This window comes from Gekko japonicus, unplaced genomic scaffold (genome assembly GCF_001447785.1).
Source record: "Gekko japonicus isolate JY-2015 unplaced genomic scaffold, Gekko_japonicus_V1.1 scaffold289, whole genome shotgun sequence".
NCBI lineage: Eukaryota > Metazoa > Chordata > Lepidosauria > Squamata > Gekkonidae > Gekko > Gekko japonicus.
This window is the reverse complement of record NW_015174282.1, coordinates 517,064-535,650: the sequence shown is the minus strand read 5'-3', so window position 1 is coordinate 535,650 and position 18,587 is coordinate 517,064. Positions and strand designations below refer to the sequence as shown.

The 18,587-nt window shown below is 42.3% G+C and overlaps 1 protein-coding gene across 13 annotated transcripts in view; it reads right to left on the bottom strand.

Moving 5' to 3' along the window:
- Nucleotides 1-18,587, bottom strand: part of EYA1 (EYA transcriptional coactivator and phosphatase 1) — a 132,282-nt gene that overhangs the window by 34,391 nt on the left and 79,304 nt on the right. For all 13 annotated transcript variants that reach the window (XM_015423876.1, XM_015423880.1, XM_015423881.1 and 10 more), the window contains one exon: nt 7,447-7,536. In XM_015423876.1, coding sequence (XP_015279362.1) covers nt 7,447-7,536 — 90 coding nt within the window. The remainder of the gene's footprint in view (nt 1-7,446; nt 7,537-18,587) is intronic.

Sequence of the window (18,587 nt, the reverse complement as noted above, 5' to 3'; positions counted from 1 at the left end):
TAATTGTTGGATGTGTAAAAAAACATGTAGGTATGTTTTATCATATGTGGTGGACATCTGATATAGTGCATAAATTTCGGGTTATGGTACATGCAGACACCTTTGCAGATTTCAGTACCTTTTCGAACAGAATTGTTCTTTTTGAATTGTATACCAGAGAATGTTGGCAAAAATCAAAGATATTTTATAATCCATGTAATAACTGCAGCAAGAATCTTATTGGAAACTTATTGGAAACTTCCATCAACACCTTCGGAACATGATTTAATAGCAAAGACTATGGAAAGTGTGGAAATGGATAAATTGACCTCGATGCTAAAAGGGCAAATGGAAGAAGACTTTGTTGGACTATGGACTCCATTCTATAATTGGATAAGAGAGAAGTATAAAGATATGAACTTTCTAATAATATAATATTAAGAAGACTTTGAGCTTTTAAATATTACAGTTTATCTGTGTATAATATGAAATTACAAGTAGAAGAAAGTTACATGCAGGAAACTATTGCTTTTACCCTTTCCCCTACCGCTTCCCCTTTTTCCCTTCTGTATTTTAAAACTTAAAAATTTATTTTTAAAAATGTAGAGGACAGTGTATATTATCAGTTTTATTTATTCCATATTCTTCTTCTTTATATAAAATAAAAACTCCCCAATATATCCTTTGAGCTAGAAAACCATTTACAGAAAAGTAAAATAAATAAAGACCACTTCTCTAAAATCTGATTTATAATACTAAGTTGGCTGTAAACTTAGTTAAACTTTGGCATACTTAGTTGACAATAAATTCCCCTGAAACAATAGGAATTATTTTCAAGCAAACATGGTTGTGAATAATCAGGTTTATGACTCATCCATATTGCTTGGTTAATTGGAACTTTTTAAAATGATATATATTATTCAAAAGGAAACTTTAGAACTGGAGAAGGTAGTCGAGTTAGCTGGCAAGCTCTGTACTCCTCAGCCATCTAGTTGCCAAGTGTCTGCTCTGTTACAAACAATGCAAAGTTACACAAAGTTACATTATTTGATTTTCTGGTTTTCCCCCCTTGAAAATTAGATAATGGATATATCATTAAGAAGACAGAATAATGCACCGCAATTAATGCACCATAACCACACCATGAGCCAATCTAGGGTTGAGTTCAGATGGGCAGTTTGAAGTGGGAGGGAGTTGTGGTAAAAAAGACCTGGAACAAATTGTTCCGGGTTTTCCTGTTCACACTGCAGCGACTGATGCGGGAGCATACCGGGAGGAGGCGCAAGGGAGCATTCACACTGTTGACCCAGAGGCATGCCTGTAAGGTGCAGCTTTCTTTTTTTTTTAATTTGGAGATATGAGCTTGTGCGCATGAGCACATAAGAAAAATGCGGCCTTTGGCGTTCACACTTTGTTAGTGCGGGATGGATGCGGGATAATCGTGCTTTCCAGGGTTTGCTACCACTTTCACCAGGTATCTTTTAAACTCGGGAGCGAAGCGTTACAAGACGGGTTGAGTACGAGTGGGGAACGCCTGACAGATGTGCCTGTGTGAACGGCACATTTAATCCGGTTGTGAAACATTCCTCACACACGCCTATACTGGGGCAAACTACCCGTCTGAACTCAGCCTAGATGTGGGAAAGGCTATTTAAAAGTAAAGCAGAGGCCATTTGGGCTCAGAATGCCACTGCCAGATATGGAAGGGCTCCTGCCCCTCCCCCCTGATTTTCCATACTGGGGAAGGGAGTTGTTTCCTTGTTTTTTGTTGCTGTAGATGCATACAATTCTCCACGTGGAACAGCAAAAATTGGAAAATAACTTCCTCATCACACTCTTTCAATATGGAAAATGGGGGGGGGGAGAGGAACACTTCTCCCCGGTTGCATTTCGAGCCCAAACATGTTCTGCTTTAATTTATAATGGCCATTCCCCACAGCTGCTGTGTGGCTGTGGGGAACCCAAGGTAGGTTCAGGAAACTTGGACACTGGGCCCAACTTTTAAAAAACCTACCATCTAGTTTGGGCTAATGTAAGACATTATTATAGAGGTGTAAACATGCTGGGAGTGAAGAGAAAAATTAGGGGGGGGGAATTGTTCATACGTACTCCTTTTCACTGTCTGTGGCTGAAGATGAACGCACTAGGCAGTTCTTAAAAAGATCATAATTGCAATCTTCTCCACTTTTCAGGCCATATAACAAGCAGAGAAGAAGAAAACTGACGTAAGCTTTGTTGGGTAAGAAGAAATAGCTGCAAGTAGTATTTCATGTCATGCCATATTGACCAGAAATCCCTGATGCAGGCAATGAGTTCCTCAGCAGAAGCCAACACGGATGCATATGGATAAATACTGGCCTTTTGCAATACAGTTGACAATCCAGAAGGTCAGAAATATTGTATTGCTAATCCATACATAATTCAGTGTTTTCACGCAGTCTAGGATGCTGCTGTTGAAAACATAACAGAAGCCACACTTTTTATTCATTACGGCAGTGTGCACTCTGAACTTTAAATGGTGATAAGAAATATATTTCTCTGACTTTACTACATATCTGCTCTCGAGTAGTCCAATGGGTTGTGGAGCTGGGAGAGAAGGGAAGGAGGACACCAGAATTCATCACTGTGCTGCACCAAGGAGGATTTATCCATTGATAGTTAAATCAAAACTGCCTCAAAGCTTTCCTTGTAATGCAGTGAAGAGTGAAAACAAACCTACTTAAGAGGTTTGAGAGGCTCAAATATCTTCCATACCATTGTTTTACATTTTTTCATGCATCTACACTTCCTGGTTCTGTCTGAGACCAGATGTGCCAAAATACTCTAATAAAGAGGGTTGTCATAACCCAGCAAGAAGCAGGAAACTCAGGTAATCTGGTGAGCAGGAGAAATGTTTTCAAGTCTAAAACATCTGCTCACACTTTTCATTAGCACTGAATACTTTTCTCAAACTGTCATATTGCATTTTCAGCTACTTTGGGTTACTTGTCCAGGAATACACACAACACTCCACAGTTTATTAAATGTAACAATTTGTGTGCATTTTCCAGGTGCAAAAAATATTCTGTTAACTTTTTTACTACCTAGGGTATTGCTGGCACTGGAAATTAAAATCTTTCACTGTTTTATGAAGAATACATTCCTTTCTGTTTTGAAATAGTGATGGATAGATTTTCTTCTGAGCTAATTCAGCACACTCATTACTGCCCAGCTAAAACTAATTATTTATTCCCAACAATAACCTAGTCTATTTCATTCCCACTCTTCTTTTTTAGGCAACAATGGATGTCAAAGGCTGCGATCATACACACTAAATAATCCACTTTCAATGCACTTTCCAACTGGATTTTGCCAGTTCACACAGTAAAATCCATCTGGACAGTGCACTGAAAGTGGATTGAAAGTGGATTATTTAGTGTGTGTGACTGTAGCCAAAGAGTGACAATAATGTGAAATAATTTATTGAAGACTGAACTCCATATATGATAAAAACTGGGGAATAATACTGTAATGCCACATTGCCCCTCTTTCCCACTATAATGTATAGTACATTTACTAGTTTTACCAGCAGAGGCTAGTAATGTGGACTGGGCAGGGAACTGCTCTAGACATCCTCCATTATTTCCTGAAAATCTTTCCACTTAGGAAATCTATTGAAGCTATAGTTAAGCCCAACCAATGTAACACCTGAAACTATGTAACACCCAAGAATCTAAAACCATGTAATGCTCATGAATCTTGAACTAAGTAAACTATGAGGATATGCAAAATGTGAGCATCTTAATGTAAAAAATGAGAATCCACAAAAAAGTGAACCTGACAAACCAATTCCAGCAAAGAACAAACTTAAAAAACAACAAAAACCCTTGGAAGTGGCAGAATCCTGCCTAAAGCATCCTGGCAACCTGATACCAAACCCCAGGAATCATGTGGGAGAGGAAAATACAGTCCTGGGAGCCTGCAAATACTGGGTCCTGAAAATTCCCAGTTAATCCCAAATATTTCTGGGATTTTTTGGTAAACATTTTTTTTTATTTTTTTGGTACTCTGAAAAATTCAAGATTCATTCAAGGGAGCCAAATATATTTGGAAAAATTAAAGGTATTTTTCAGATATATTTTCAGGTCAGTTTTAACCGAACACACATCCCTAGAAATCTCTGTCCCCTCTTAAGAAAATGCTAGTTATTTAAGCCTTTAGAAATGATCATAAATGGCTACTGTAAATAAATGCTAAAGGTGAAAGATCCTAATCACAGTACTTAAGAAATACATTTTATACTGACAGTTCCCATATTGGTTCACCGTATGTCACAGTGTTCTTTAAAATCAATTTGATGTGTAAATAAGATTGACAAGCAAAAGGGAAATATATTAATGATCAAGCTAAGAGGAGAGTTTATGATTTCTACAAACAGCTGGAAGATGGTTGCCTGAAATTATTGTAGGTATGTTGCATAGTGAATAGAGTATTGGCTTTGGACCAGAGAAACTTGGGTTCAAACTCCCACTCATCCTTCAAATTCACTAGGTAACCAAGGTCCAATAATCTCAAAGGGTTATTCTGAGAATGAAAAATGGGATCACTTCCCATGTATGGCTTCCTATCTGCCTTTGGAGGAAGGGCAGAATACAAATGAGATAACAAGCTAGCGATTATATATTTATAAGAATATTATATTCCTGGTTATTTCAGAAGTTATACACATGAAAGGAGACAGACGGTCCTATGAGCTTCAAAGAACAGAGAGGGGGAAAAGTGGTTCTGATTGGGCAAGATCAGTGGATTACCTCACAATTGTCATTACTTTCAATGTTGTGAAGGGAATTTATACATGTATATACTTGCTTACTGAAACGAGAACTGGAACACACAAATTCTATCCTTGCATGTTTTGAAATGGAAATAGTTCATTTTAACACCAAGACTATTTGCTTCCTATTTCTTCACTTTTCACACTCCATCCAATTACCAGTCACTTTTCATCCCAACCTGAAAATGTGTTGCAGGGCTATTTCCTACTCACTCAAGCCACAGTGTATGTTCCTTGACGATAAAAAGAGCTGTCCGCCTCCTTTGTTGGTGTTAAAGATGCAGAAATGAATTTATACTAATCTTGCATTGCTTTTTTTGTTCTTGTTGAGAAAGATTACAGTAAAAGTGCAAAGCAATAGTGGCTTCTCAACCAAGGGCAGCAATTGCTAATCATTCCAAACAGTTACATACAAGTAGTAATAAGAGAATTGGGGTTCATTGATGCTGAACTGCTAGTAGTAAAAAGGTCACAAGAAAACACTTTTCATAATCCGCGTACAAATTCCTGTACTAAAACTGGTTTAAATATTAATCTGAAAATATTGAAATTCTCTGCTTTCCTTCCAAATTATTTTCTGAATTATGCTATTAGTTGATCTGAATTATTTTCTGAATTATGCTATTAGTTGAGCAAAACTGGCAAGAGTGCATTCTCATTGGTATTTTTAAACATGTATAATTGTTTTCAGTTTACTGAATGAATTATTACAAGACATTTTTCAGTACTCAAAGAGGTACTCTATTCAGTCCTCCAATTATAAGAAAACAGCCACAGTCCAGAGAACTACTTTGGACACATTCAGTGGGACTCCTGCACCGCATCACAAGCTACTTTTGAAATTTCCCAAAGTCTGTAATGTCAATAGCTTGTGTGGGATGAGAAGCTACTAGATGTGAAATACAAGTCCAAAAACCCTGTTTTGCAAGCTGAATGAATCATACCACTTCTCTGGAATGGGGCCAGTGTTTTGTCACAATCACTAAAATTATGGCAAATTTCCCTTAACATCAGTTGTAGTTGCATGCACTTATAAGTTGTTAGGTATCTCTGTGTGAATGTTTATAGCTGAGAAAAACAAATGAAAATACTAGAAATTATTTGACATAGGAACAAGATGTGATACTACTTTTAACCTTTGAATAAAATTAAACACAACCAGAAAACAGATACAACCTTGAAAAATAAGCACCCTTATATGCAATCCAATGCATATCATTCACTAATTACTTTATTTGTACTAAACAATACATGCCTTTAACATTAAATTGTCTTATTAAAAACACTTGTAAATATATAAAATTGTGTAGTTTATATGTGAAAGAAATAAATACTTCACTGAGGAATGGAAGAAAAAATAAAGCACATTTAAATAATTTTATTACATTCTTAAGTTGCCAATTCATCTGTGAGTAGTTTCTTCACAGATGAAAAGAAATCAAAATATAGGACAGATGTTTGAGAAACCACATTTAAGGTTCGTCACACACTAGCATTTTTCAAATGATATTGGCTCATCTATTAAATAAGGTGTATTTTCCTTGATTTTTGAGAAAAGGAAACATCAGGAAATATTTAAAGGCCAATTGCTGCCAATTAACTTTGATCAGCAAAAGTTGTATTTGAATCTTTTGGATTCTTTTGCCTGTCTGGAATAACATACATTTATAAATTCTAACAAAACAACAATGTGATGATTAATGCCTGTTGGCAGTCCTGCCACAAGCTTGTTTAATGGTTGGATTTTAAATAAACAGTTGCCTTTATTATAATGGGAGCAAAGCTTGACTGTTTTCATATTTTTTAAAAATGAAAATATCAACAGAAATCACTTTTCTCTTTGTAAGATGAAACAGACAGGGACTTTACTGAAAGCTGCCCTTAATAATCCAGGAAAAAAGAAGTTAAAGATGAATTCACAAAAGCACTAGCACCAAAAGATTGTAAGAGCTGGGAAAAGGTCCAACTAATTTTTCTTTTTTTGGCTTATGTGGAAAATGCTTCAGCAGAATGGTACACCGTGATCGCCCTGATCATGAAAGTAGGTGGCTCCTGTACAGATCGTTCCCTGCACTAACTTCCTTGCTCACGTCTGTGAGCTGCAAAGGAAAATAAATGACCAACTGTAAATGTGCTAAATGGCCACAAGTCTTTACACCACAGCATACACATGGGATGCATGACTAACAAAGAAACCCTCGTGCATAGCAAGCTGTATGTGCAACTGGGAAGGCAGTAATAAGCTGAGACTGACAGGCTATGTAACATTAATGATTTCCCCTGGATTCAGAAGTAACGCTTCCTCACCATGAGACTTAATGGAGAATACCAGTGATCTCTGAGAAGGCAACATTTAATATGCAACAGCCTGCACAAACTATCACACTGTAATATGTATAACTGGCATGCAGTGGATGTCATTATAATACCCGAATCATTGATAGTCATAACAGCAACAAAGTAACATGTCCAGTTATTAAAAGCATTAAATATGAGCACTAAATTATAACTGAAATTTGTATTACTGTATATATTCAATGAGTGCATCAAACACATTCAAACGGTTTTGACAACTGAAATTATTTCTTGCTCTACATAATGAAATCAATATTAAATAAATTCTTTATGTTCCTCCTAAAAGGATCATTACTTACTTCTAAATCATTAAAGAATAAATGTGTATCTGCCAGGTTGAAAATCATCTCCTCCATTCTCAATCCAAGTGAAACAGAAGTAGGAGGATCCTCAAAAAGAAACAAAATATATGGTCAGTAAAGTATAGGCTGGAAAGGTAGACATCTACAGTGAAAAATGAAATATTCCCCCCAAACATAAGCAAATATTTGAATAAATACAAAATGCATGAATTGTACAGTATCTTTTCTTAACGTACTACGTGCAGATGTAAAACAGTACAACACTATGAGAGTTGATATTGCAGACTAACTTTTCCTGTACCAAGAAACTTCAGTTCAGTGGACTGTCTTCCAAACCATTTGGACATATGTAAAACAGGAAGCCAGCACCGTATTTCTGAAACTCACCTCAGATTGTATAAACTTCCAACATGATAAGAACTATATTACAGTGGGATTGGGGTAGATAGGAACTAACAAGGCAGGTCAGATCAACATTTTAAAAACCTGAGAGGTGTGTTGTGAAACATCCATGATTGGAAATGAGGCTGAAAAGAGCACACAGTAGAATCCATCATGAACCATTGTTTCCTGGTGAACAACAGTGGATTCTGGCCATGGGGTGGTGTATTTGTGTATGTGTGTGCACTGCTCTCTACAGAACTGCAATAGGATAAGGGACGCTCAGAATATTGGGACTGCTGTTATGGAGCATGGCTAGGGAAATGGACTTACCACTGAGCTCTGTTTCTAGAGCTAGTATATTAAAAAAACTAATGAGCTCGATCATCTCTCTCTCTCTCTCTCTCTCTCTCTCTCTCTCTCTCTCTCTCTCACACACACACACACACACACACACACACACACACACACACACACACACACACACAACTACTGGCTGTGTTAGATTCCAAGGCAGATTTGACTCTTAAAGGCTCATACCTGAAAATCTCATTGTTCTCTAAGGTGCTACCGGACTTGAATCTAGCTGTTCTGCTGCAGGCCAACGTGGTTACTTTCTTATACCGGCTCTACTGTTACCCTACACTCAGCTGTCAGAATTTCTGGCTTCAAAAATTAGTAGCCTTGGTAGGACCTGAAAATATTGAATCTGATGTACAATTGTTTTGGGGTGAGGTAATTTGGATGTGGATACAGTGGACTGTATTGTTTGTGCTATAAGGATTGGAGGACTATGAAATGATTTTTGAAGAGAAGAAGAGGAAGAGGAGAGATTGGATTTATACCCCGCCCTTCCCTACCCAAAGGTGTCTCAGAGTGGCTTACAAACTCCTTTCCCTTCCCCTCCCCACAACAGACACCCTGTGAGGTAGGTGGGGCTGAGAGAACTCTTGACAGAAACTGCTCTTTTTCAAGAACAGCTGTGCCAGAGTTATGGCTTGCCCAAGATCATCCAGCCAGGTGCAAGTGGAGGAGTGGGGAATCAAACCCGGTTCTCCCAGATTAGAGTCCGTGCACTCAACCACTACACCAAACTGGCTCTCACCACTGTAATAAATTGAGAACAAATTAAAGGGTACTAGATACCTACACACCGCCTCAGTTTTTTGAGGACAAACCATAATTTTAGACAGTCGCTGCTGTCATTAGACAGTCGCTGCTGTCATTCAAGAGAAATGTGAACACATGAAGCTACCGCTACTAAGTTACATCATTTTACCAGCACTTTAAGCTCTTAAACTGTTTCTTGGGCCTTCTACAGGCAAAGCATGTAATCAATAATTGAGCTGTGTTCCCTGACATAATAACATACAATTCTTAAACAACTCTAATGAAATGCTAATTATTTAATCATGACCCACCCATACACAGAAGAAAACTGTAGCTTCTTATTAATGTGCAAAACACTTTAATTGCTCTGCAGAAATTACTTTAACAACTGACTTCTCATTATAAATGTGTTCAGCGTTATGGTTAACAAATATGATACAGATGTTTCTGTCTAATATTAGTTTTATATGTTTTAATCAGCAAACTGCACTAAAACCCTAAAATATTAATGTGTCATTTATAATTTATCATTTAAAATGTCTTCTCAGGGTCATGAACACACACACACAAAAAAGAAAAAACGAATGAACTATATTATGTAAACTAGGAAAAAGGCCCGTTGTGGAAATAAATACAACGGCCTCTAGAAAGAGGCTCTGGGCGGGTGTCCCGGCCTTGGACACTCAGTGTCAATTTGCTGTGGCGACCTCAGCAGGGTATAATTTATTTATTTATTTATTTTTCACATTTATACCCTGCTCTTCCCAATGGGCTCAGGGCGGCTCACAGAGGCAAGGGAAAAAAACCTGAGCCATAATTAAAACATATGATACATAGTAAAAACATCCAACATTAAAACAGAAAAACAGTGGTGCTCAATCAATTATTAAACATAAGTCCAAGATGGCTCAGCTCAGTTCTTCTCCAGAATCTTCTGACCATTCCCAAGTTCTTCCTCAGGGCCTCGCAAACAATGACACTGAGTCCACCATTTTCTCCAGAGGAACTGATCTCTGCTACCTAAAGAACAGTTGTAATTTTGAGTGATCTCCAGCCCTCACCTGGACACTGGCAATGATGGTTCCCCAGAAAGGAATAGTTGGTTTGGAGGGTGGAGTCTATGGCTTTGTACCTGTCCGAGGTCCCACGCCTCCTGAAACCTCACCCTCTCCAGGCTCCATCCCTCACCTCTCTAGGAATTTCCCACCTGGAGTCGGCAACATTATCTCCTTCCCAGCCAACCATCAACCTACCTTTATTTCCCCCTCACTCTTCAGCTTTCCATCCCACACACACCTACAGCCTCTCCCGTGCTCTGAAGCCCTGACTGCTACGTCACATCGGCTGTCATATGGGGGCCACCTCAGCAGCATATAAGGATACAGAGCCCATCATTTTCTCCAGGGGAACTGATCTCTGCCATCTGGAAAGCAGTTGTAATTCTGAGTGATCTCCAGCCCTCACCTGGAGATTGAACACGTTTTACCTCAGAACAGAAAACTGTTTATAATGTTAGAGGCAAAAGCCAATCAAGTCGCATATGCAAACGACCTCTGTGTTCCGAGGCAAAGGCCAATGAGGCTGCATTTGCAAATAACCTTTGATGTTCTGACTGGCTATGGGGGGGAGAGGAACAGCAAAATGTTTAGAATGTTGGAGGCAGGACTCAGGCAAAGCAGCCAGTGGATAGGGAGACCCTCTGAATGACAGATCAGAGAGCGAACTGATTTTGGAGCGTGTGGAATGTTCTAGAGAAGTGTCACCACCATTCAGCTTTTATTTTTAAGGGAGATTCCATGAAAGGCAGTCTTTCCCCCTCCCATATCAGGCTCATTTGTTATAGCTGAACACTATAGGTATAAATATTACTTCTTGATTTTGCTCCTATTTGGTTCTGTTCAGAGAGCTTTTAAGATCTTTTGCCTTCCTTAATATTTGCCTGTCAATTTCCATCAAATATATACCATGGCCACAGATGATAACAATAATTGAGACATGTACAAAAAATTAATAACTTTTGTGACAAAATTAATGAATGGATATCATGAAGATAGAAAAGAAAAAAACAGGTTGCTTACCTGTAACTGATTATCTTTGAGGGGTCATCTGTGCAGTACCACAGTTGGGCACCTGCGCATGACCTTGACCGGAGAATATTTCAGAGCTCGCCTCAGGTGTCTATTTTGGCGGGCTGTCTTCCTGCCCTGGGGAGCAGACACACACTGCGCATGCCTGAAGCAGGGGAGAGAGCCACCTCCCACTCAGTTCCTTTGACCTCTACTGGTAAGTCCCAGCAACAAAGGTAAGTGATCAGGAGATGCCAGCAGTGGGGAAGGCTGGGTGGAATTGTGGTACTGCACAGATGACCACTCGAAGATCATCAGTTACAGGTAAGCAACCTGTTTATCTTCATTGTGGTCTCTGTGCAGTCCCACATATGGGTGATTAACGAGCTGAACCAGATGGAGGAGGGAGCTGGCAGCCGAAAGAAAACAATAAACAGATTAGGACATAGCATTATCATTTGAATTTACAGGTCCTACCTGAAGAAGCAGAAGAATCAGGTGAAGAGAGACTTCAGCACCGCCTGGCCAAATGTAACATCCCGTCAAGCTCGAACGTCCAGTGCATAGTGGGACACAAAGGTCGAGGTGGAGGACCACGTGGCAGCAGCACAGATGTCTTCTAACAGGACACCAGCCAGGAAAGCAGTCGAAGTCGAGACTGCCCTCGTGGAGTGAGCAGTGACAGAGGTAGGTATGGGTTGATGCGCTAACTCATAGTAAAGGGCTATGGTTGAGGTCACCCACTTGGGCAAGTGCTGAGAAGAGATGGCCTCACCCCTGGACAGGGAGGCATATGCAACAAAAGGCCTTTGAGAATTTCTAAAGGGTTGTGTGTGGTGGAGATAAAAGGAGAGAGCTCTCCGGACATTGAGGCAGTGTAAGGCTCTTTGTGGAGTGTCACCCAGGTTCAGAAAGAAAGTGGGTAGGACAGAAGACAAGCTGAAAAGCAGAAACCACTTAAGGGGACAGGACAGGTCTGGTCTGAGAACAACTTTCTCCCTGTGAAAAACTGTATATCTGCATGGATCTGCATGGAATGCAGCAAGTTCTCTGACCTGGCGAGCTGTTGTGACAGCAATCAAGAATGCTGTTTTCCACAATAGAAGTCAAAGGTCTATCAAAGCCATGGGTTCAAACAGCTTAGACGTCAGGTGGGTGAGGACTAGAGACAGATTCCGGGATAGCACTAGCGGCTTCTGAGGCGGACAGAGGTGGAGGAGACCCTTGAGAAAGGAGTTTGTGAAGCAGTGGGAGAACACCGTAGATCCCTGAATTGAAGGGTGATAATGCCGAGATAGCTGCAAGCTGCACTTTCAGAGAAGAGTATGCAAGACCAGATTCCTTCAAGGATACGATGTAAGATAAAATATCTGGCAAGGAGGCTTGGGCCGCATCGAAGGAGTGGTGAGAGACGTAGGTTTGAAAATGCTTCCACTTCAAGTGATAGTTGTTGTGGGTGGATGGTTTCCGGGCATTAAGCAACACTTCCCGAACCGCTGGTGGAAAGTTTACTGGGAGATTTTCCAAGCTGTGAGTTTGAAAAAACCTGGATTGTGGTAGAGGATCCGGCCCCGATCTCGAGAGAGGAGATCCGACACACGAGGGAGCTGAAGAAATTGTCCCCTGGACAACCGCAGGAGGTGAGGGAACCACAGCTGGCGTGGCCACCAAGGAGTGATGAGGATGCAGGTGATGGCATCCGCTATAATTTTCTGGAGAACCCTGGAGATGAGAGGAAACTGAAGGAAAAAATAAAATAGAGTCCCGGTCCATCTGTGGAGAAAGGCATCTCTGAGGCACCGGGCTGACAGGGGACCTTGAGTGAAAAAGAGAGGGCATTGAGCGTTCTCCGAAGTCACAAAGCTGTCTATGGTCAGGCGACCGAACTCGAGGAAAACAGGGCAAAGGTATCGAGGGTGCAGAGACCACTCATTGTCGTGAGGAGCCGATTGACTCAGATGATTGGCATTGATGTTCTGAACACTGGGAATTTGTATAGCCGATGTGGAGATAGAATCCTGAAGACACCAATTCCAGAGGCGTAGAGTCACGCATCAAAGGTGAGCAGAGGTGGTGTCTCCCTGCTTGTTTATGTAGAAGAAAGTGGCAATGTTGTCTGAGGCAGTCTGAACAACCTTGCCAGTCAGAAGAGGAAGGAACGAAATCACGGCTAGATGAACAGCGTGGAGCTCCAAGGTGTTCATATGGAGAGTCCTCTCTCGAGGAGTCCAAGTTCCTCTCGCAGACCACATTGGGCTCCCCAACCCCAAAGGGAGGCGTCTGTCGATATGCAGATCTCTGGAGGTCGATGTCGAAACGGCATGCCGGAGAGGAGATGCTGCGGGAGAGACCACCAGGCCAGACTGTTGAGCATCTGAGGCTCCAGTGACCCCTCTAAGTATCAAAGTTGTGGATGAACAAGAGCTGGAGTGGGCACATTCGTAATCTGGCATGAGGGACCACAAACACTGTGGAGGCAAATTAACCGAGTTGTCTCATGATCGAGCAAGCCGACTGCTGGGGGCAGCGCTGAAAGGTTGAGATTAGGGACACAGTGTCCTTGATTCTGGATTATGGGAGTAAGGCCATCTCGGTTGTGGTATCGATGCAGGCTCCAAGAAATTGTAAGGTTTGAACAGGTTGAAGGGCGGACTTCATTGAATTGATGCAGAGTCCCAAGGAGTGTAGGAGAGCCAATGTGGAATGAACATCCTCAAGTAGTTGAGATTGTGTTGAGGCCACAAGAAGCCAGTCATCAATGTATGGATAAAGGGCAATCCCTCTGCGGTGCAATGCTGCCGCAACTACAGCCATCATCTTCGTGAAAACCCTGGGGGCCATACAGAGGCCAAAAGGAAGGACCCTGTATTGGTAGTGACTGGCCCCGATGGCAAAGTGGAGAAACATGCGATGTTGAGGTCGGATGGTGACATGGAAATAGGAGTCTTGGAGATCTATCGATGCTAGCCATCGGACTTGGGGAGAAAAGGAAGGATAGATTGCAAGGTGACCATGTAAAACTTCTTGCAGAGGACAAAGAGGTTGAGATCCCGAAGGTCCATGATAGCCCGCAAACTGCTGTCCTGTTTGGGAACTAGGAAATATTTGGAGTAGAAGCCTAGAGTTTATTGCGCCTCCAGTACAACCTCGATAGCCCCTTTGTTGAGAGGCGTATGCACCTCTAGACGAAGCGATGGATCCGGGGGTGTAATGATGAAGTGAGGGAGGGTTGGGGGTGAAATGAACTCTATGGCGTACCCGACCCGTACAATGGTAAGGACTCAGGTGTCGGTAATAATATCTTCCCAAGTTGGAAGGGGAAGAGTCGGGTCCCGACGGGAGGGGTGAAAGAAAGAGGTGGTGGCAGGCCATCTAGGTGGTCAAATGGACTGCTTGGGTTGTTGTGGCTTTTTGGGTACTTGTTTTCTTGGCTTTTGAGGAGGTGGCTGAGAATCATAGGGTCACAGCCGCCATTGAGAAGTGGCAGCAGGGGAAGGGTGACGTTTATTGTAATAAGGTTTCCATTGTTGGTAGCGAGGATGCGGCATGGAGGTAGACTCCCAGATTTCTAGCTTTCTTTCTACTATCATCAACAGCCTTCAGAGTCTAATCTGTTGTGGAGTGAAACAGACCCTCACCATCAAAAGGCAAATCTTCTATTTTAAACTTGACATCTGTCTGAAGAGATGTATTTTGAAGCCAAGCATGCCAATGAAAAGCAATGGCAATGGAAGATGCAAGGACTTTGGAAGAACAAGTGACAGCATGGCATATTGAGTTGACTTGTTGTTTAGAAATCATGCAAATCTCTGAAAGGGTGGCAGATATTGTAAGTCTACACTGGAACCGAATCGAGAGCTGGTCAAACAGCTTGAGCCACATTAAAAGCATAAGCAGAAAGGTAGGACAGGTAGGTATCAATCCTAATGTTCATGGCAGCTACAGAGTAGGTTTTCTTCGCAATGGAGTCAATATTATGGCCCTCATGGTCAGGAGGAACGGACTGTTGAGGCTGTTTGGATTTTGAGGAGGAGTGAATTATCAAATTCGGTGAAGGATGGTTGAATAGGAATTTTCCTGAAGACTCTTGGATTTTGTAAATGGCATAATATCTTCTTGATACCGGAGGTATGGAAGTGAGGCGATCCCATGACTCCTTGAGCATGGAAAGGTGAACTGGAAGCAAAGGCAGGATTGCCAAAGGTGGCAAATCTGCCTGGACTAGTTTATGGACGACATCGGTCACCGCCAGGGTATCGGTAGAACCCTACAGTTGAAGAGCTGTGGCCATTTGAGTAATAAGCTCCAAATAGGCTTTGGGCCCCTCAGTAGGTGAAATGGAGCCGGAACGGCAACCATCATCCTCAGCCAGAATGATGTCAGCGTCAAGATCACCCGAAACAGTGCAGTCAGACACTGAGTCTGGAGATGGTGATCAAAGAAGTTGAGACACATCTAAAGTCGTCTGAGTATCAGTGGGTAGACGGTACCGAGGTTCTGATGGAGAATGCTTCGGGGCACCCGCTGACATCAACGAATCCAGAGGCTGGTAAAGCTCCAGGTAATGGATCGAGGTGACAGAGCACGAGCATCGAGTGCAAGACAAGATGGGGAGGTGATGACGGAGGTCAGTGTCCCGTGATGGCATATAGTAGTCTCGGTGTGCAGTGGAGGACCTGGAGTAAGAGCGCAGGCGATACGATCTACGATGCCTGATATCTGGGGACCGAGACTGTGATCGGGAGAGCGATCTGCAGTAGTCATATGCCCTGCGATCATAACGTGATCGAGGGGATCGGGATCGACTTCTCTTGAAATGCTCCCTGTCATCCATAATGTGGATAGGCAGCTGGGAGTCACCAGATGTAGAGCGCCGGGCAGCAGTCCTCGGAGAAACATGGCGAGAAGAAGACTTAGTCTTGACCAAGCAGAATGCAACCCATTGGAGAGGATACAGCTGGCAGCGAAGTCGAAGGTTGGTGCTTAGACCTCTGAGAAGGAGTTGCCATAAAAGCCACCTTAGGAGTTGATGTTGAGGGACTGGAGATTATCACAGGATTGAGCTTCAAAGCGGAAGTCAATTTTGACAGCTTCGATATCGGCATCAAAGAGTGTTTATCATCTCACTTTTTAGATTTCTGTTTCGAAGATTTAGCATTCTCGGGGTGAGAAGAAGGCTTCTGAGGGGCAGAAGAGGAACGAGATACCATCAAAGAGATTGTAGGGAGCAATGCTGCTTCCAAAACAACTTTTTGAAGGCGGGCCGCCCTATTCCTACAAACCTGCCTAGTGAACTTGGAACGATGAGGGCATGAGTCAACCCAATGAAACTCCCCCAAACAAATTAAACAAAGGTCATGGCCATCGTTAGATGGGAGTTTAGCAGGACAACGGCGACACAACTTTAAAAATAGGGTGCGGCCCATGCAAACACCTTCCCAACCAAAAGGGAGGGGAGGGGCGAAAGAACGAAAGTGAAGAAAAATAGTAAAGCGAACTTCTTTTTTGTTTGTTTTAGAAGAAAAACAAAAAAAGGTGCAAAGACGAGAAGAAGTCAAAGAAGAAAGGAGAAAATTCAACTGAGCCAATTTGAAAAGCAATCACTGCAAGGTATGAACACGAAGGTGGTCAAAGAACTGAGTGGGAGGTGGCTCTCTCCCCCGCTCCAGGCATGTGCAGTGCATGTCTGCTCCCCAGGGCGACCCAGAGAGCCCGCCGAAAAAGACTCCTGAGGCGATCTCTGGAATATTCTCCAGTCAAGGTTGTGCACAGGCGGCCAACCCATATGTGGGACTGCACAGAAACCACAATGAAGATCTTGCAATTTAGGAATACTTCACGCATTGCATTTCTTTTTCTGCACAGAAATGATCTTAACATAGAAAAACATACATAAAATATCCTATACAAAGCAACCATCATTATAAATCAACCCTTTTCAAAAAAGGCAAATAGATATTTTCAAAGTGAATGTTCATTTAATTGCTTTGTTTATACCATGTAGTGATAGGGTTGCCAGGTCCCCTCACTGTCACAGTGGGTGATTGGAAGGGGGGTGTTCCAGGGTGGGATGGATGTCATCAGGTGACATCCAAATGAGATGACATCACCCAGAAGTGATGACATTGCATTGGCGATGTTACACATGATGCTCTGCTTTGGGGGCAAAAACTCTACGTGACGTCACTGACCTGATATAATCACTTTCAGGTAATCTCATCACATCAGGGACGTCACCAGATAATGTCCCTATTTGGGGGTGGGGATTTCCCCCACTGGCCAGCTGGCCAATGGCAGATCGCAGCCCCCAAAAGTGGGGGGAACCCCACTGGGACCTCGGGGCTGACAACCCTACATAGTGAAACTCAGTGACAACTAAGCACATAATTTAGGGCTAGTTAGAAGGCATCCTGCAGAAAAGTCAGCTCAAAACAAATGGATCTCTTAAGTGGAAGAGCTTAAGGATATGATAGATGGAAGTGACAATCAACAGACTGAGGAAACCATCATATGTAACAGGTTGCAAGCCTGGGAACATCTAGCTGAGGAATGTGCCTGACAGATATACAACTTGAGACTTTTGAGGGCAGCAGAGCTGCCATCTAGCAAGTGTTCTACTGAAATGTTAACCAGCATTGTAGTATGAAAATCTAGCAAATCCTAGAAGTATGCTCTAGGCTCCACTCAGAACACTCTACATTCTTCCCCTGATCTCTCCGAATATATCTTGGTCACAGCTCCAATACACCAGGTTATATCTGGTTCTCATCTATGGTACCTCTGAAGGGGTTTTGTATTTTTAATCAAAGTTTGGCAACCTTCACATCCATAAGGCAAGAGGAATATCTAAAGTATCCATCATTACGGCTGAAAAGTTCATATAAAGTTAATATCCCACAAATAGACCACATTTTCCAGCACATTATTTTTAGGTGGTTAGTTCTGTATGTGAATATGGACAATTAAGGATGGGCACAAACCGAATCACAAAGCAAAATTCAAGACAAATTTTGCCCTGTTTGTGGTTCAGGAACTGAAGTCCATGATGGGTCCACAGTCACAGATTTCTATGAACTTTGAAGACAGTTTGTGGGGTTCATAGCAGTTCCTGGACAGAGCAGAAAGCAGCAGAAACAGCTGAGCATCTTGGACTTAGAGAGCGCTCCCTGCCGCTCAGCTGTTTTGAGCTTTTTTGTACAGTCCCTTTAAAGTTTGAAGGGACTGCACAAAAAAGTCCAGGGTCAGGTGTTGCTTCAACGGGGGGAGACCCCTTCCATCTCCTGGTAATCCAGGAGAACTTGGGTGCTCACCCATCCTTCCCTTGTCACCTGAGGATGCTCCACAGACCTATCATTGGAATCTCACCAAGGAGGCTGGTGGAGAAGGAGGCTGGTGGCAGAAAGGGGGTGGCCAGCTGAGGCAGTTGGCACAGGAGATGGCTGTGGTGAGCTGCACAATGGCAGCAGGCCCACGGCCATGGGCCACAGTGGGAGTACAGACCACCCCAGGAGCCCCAGGAGCCCAGAGCTGGAGAATTGGCACCAGCAGAGAAAGAGGATGCACAAGCCCAGGAACTATGTG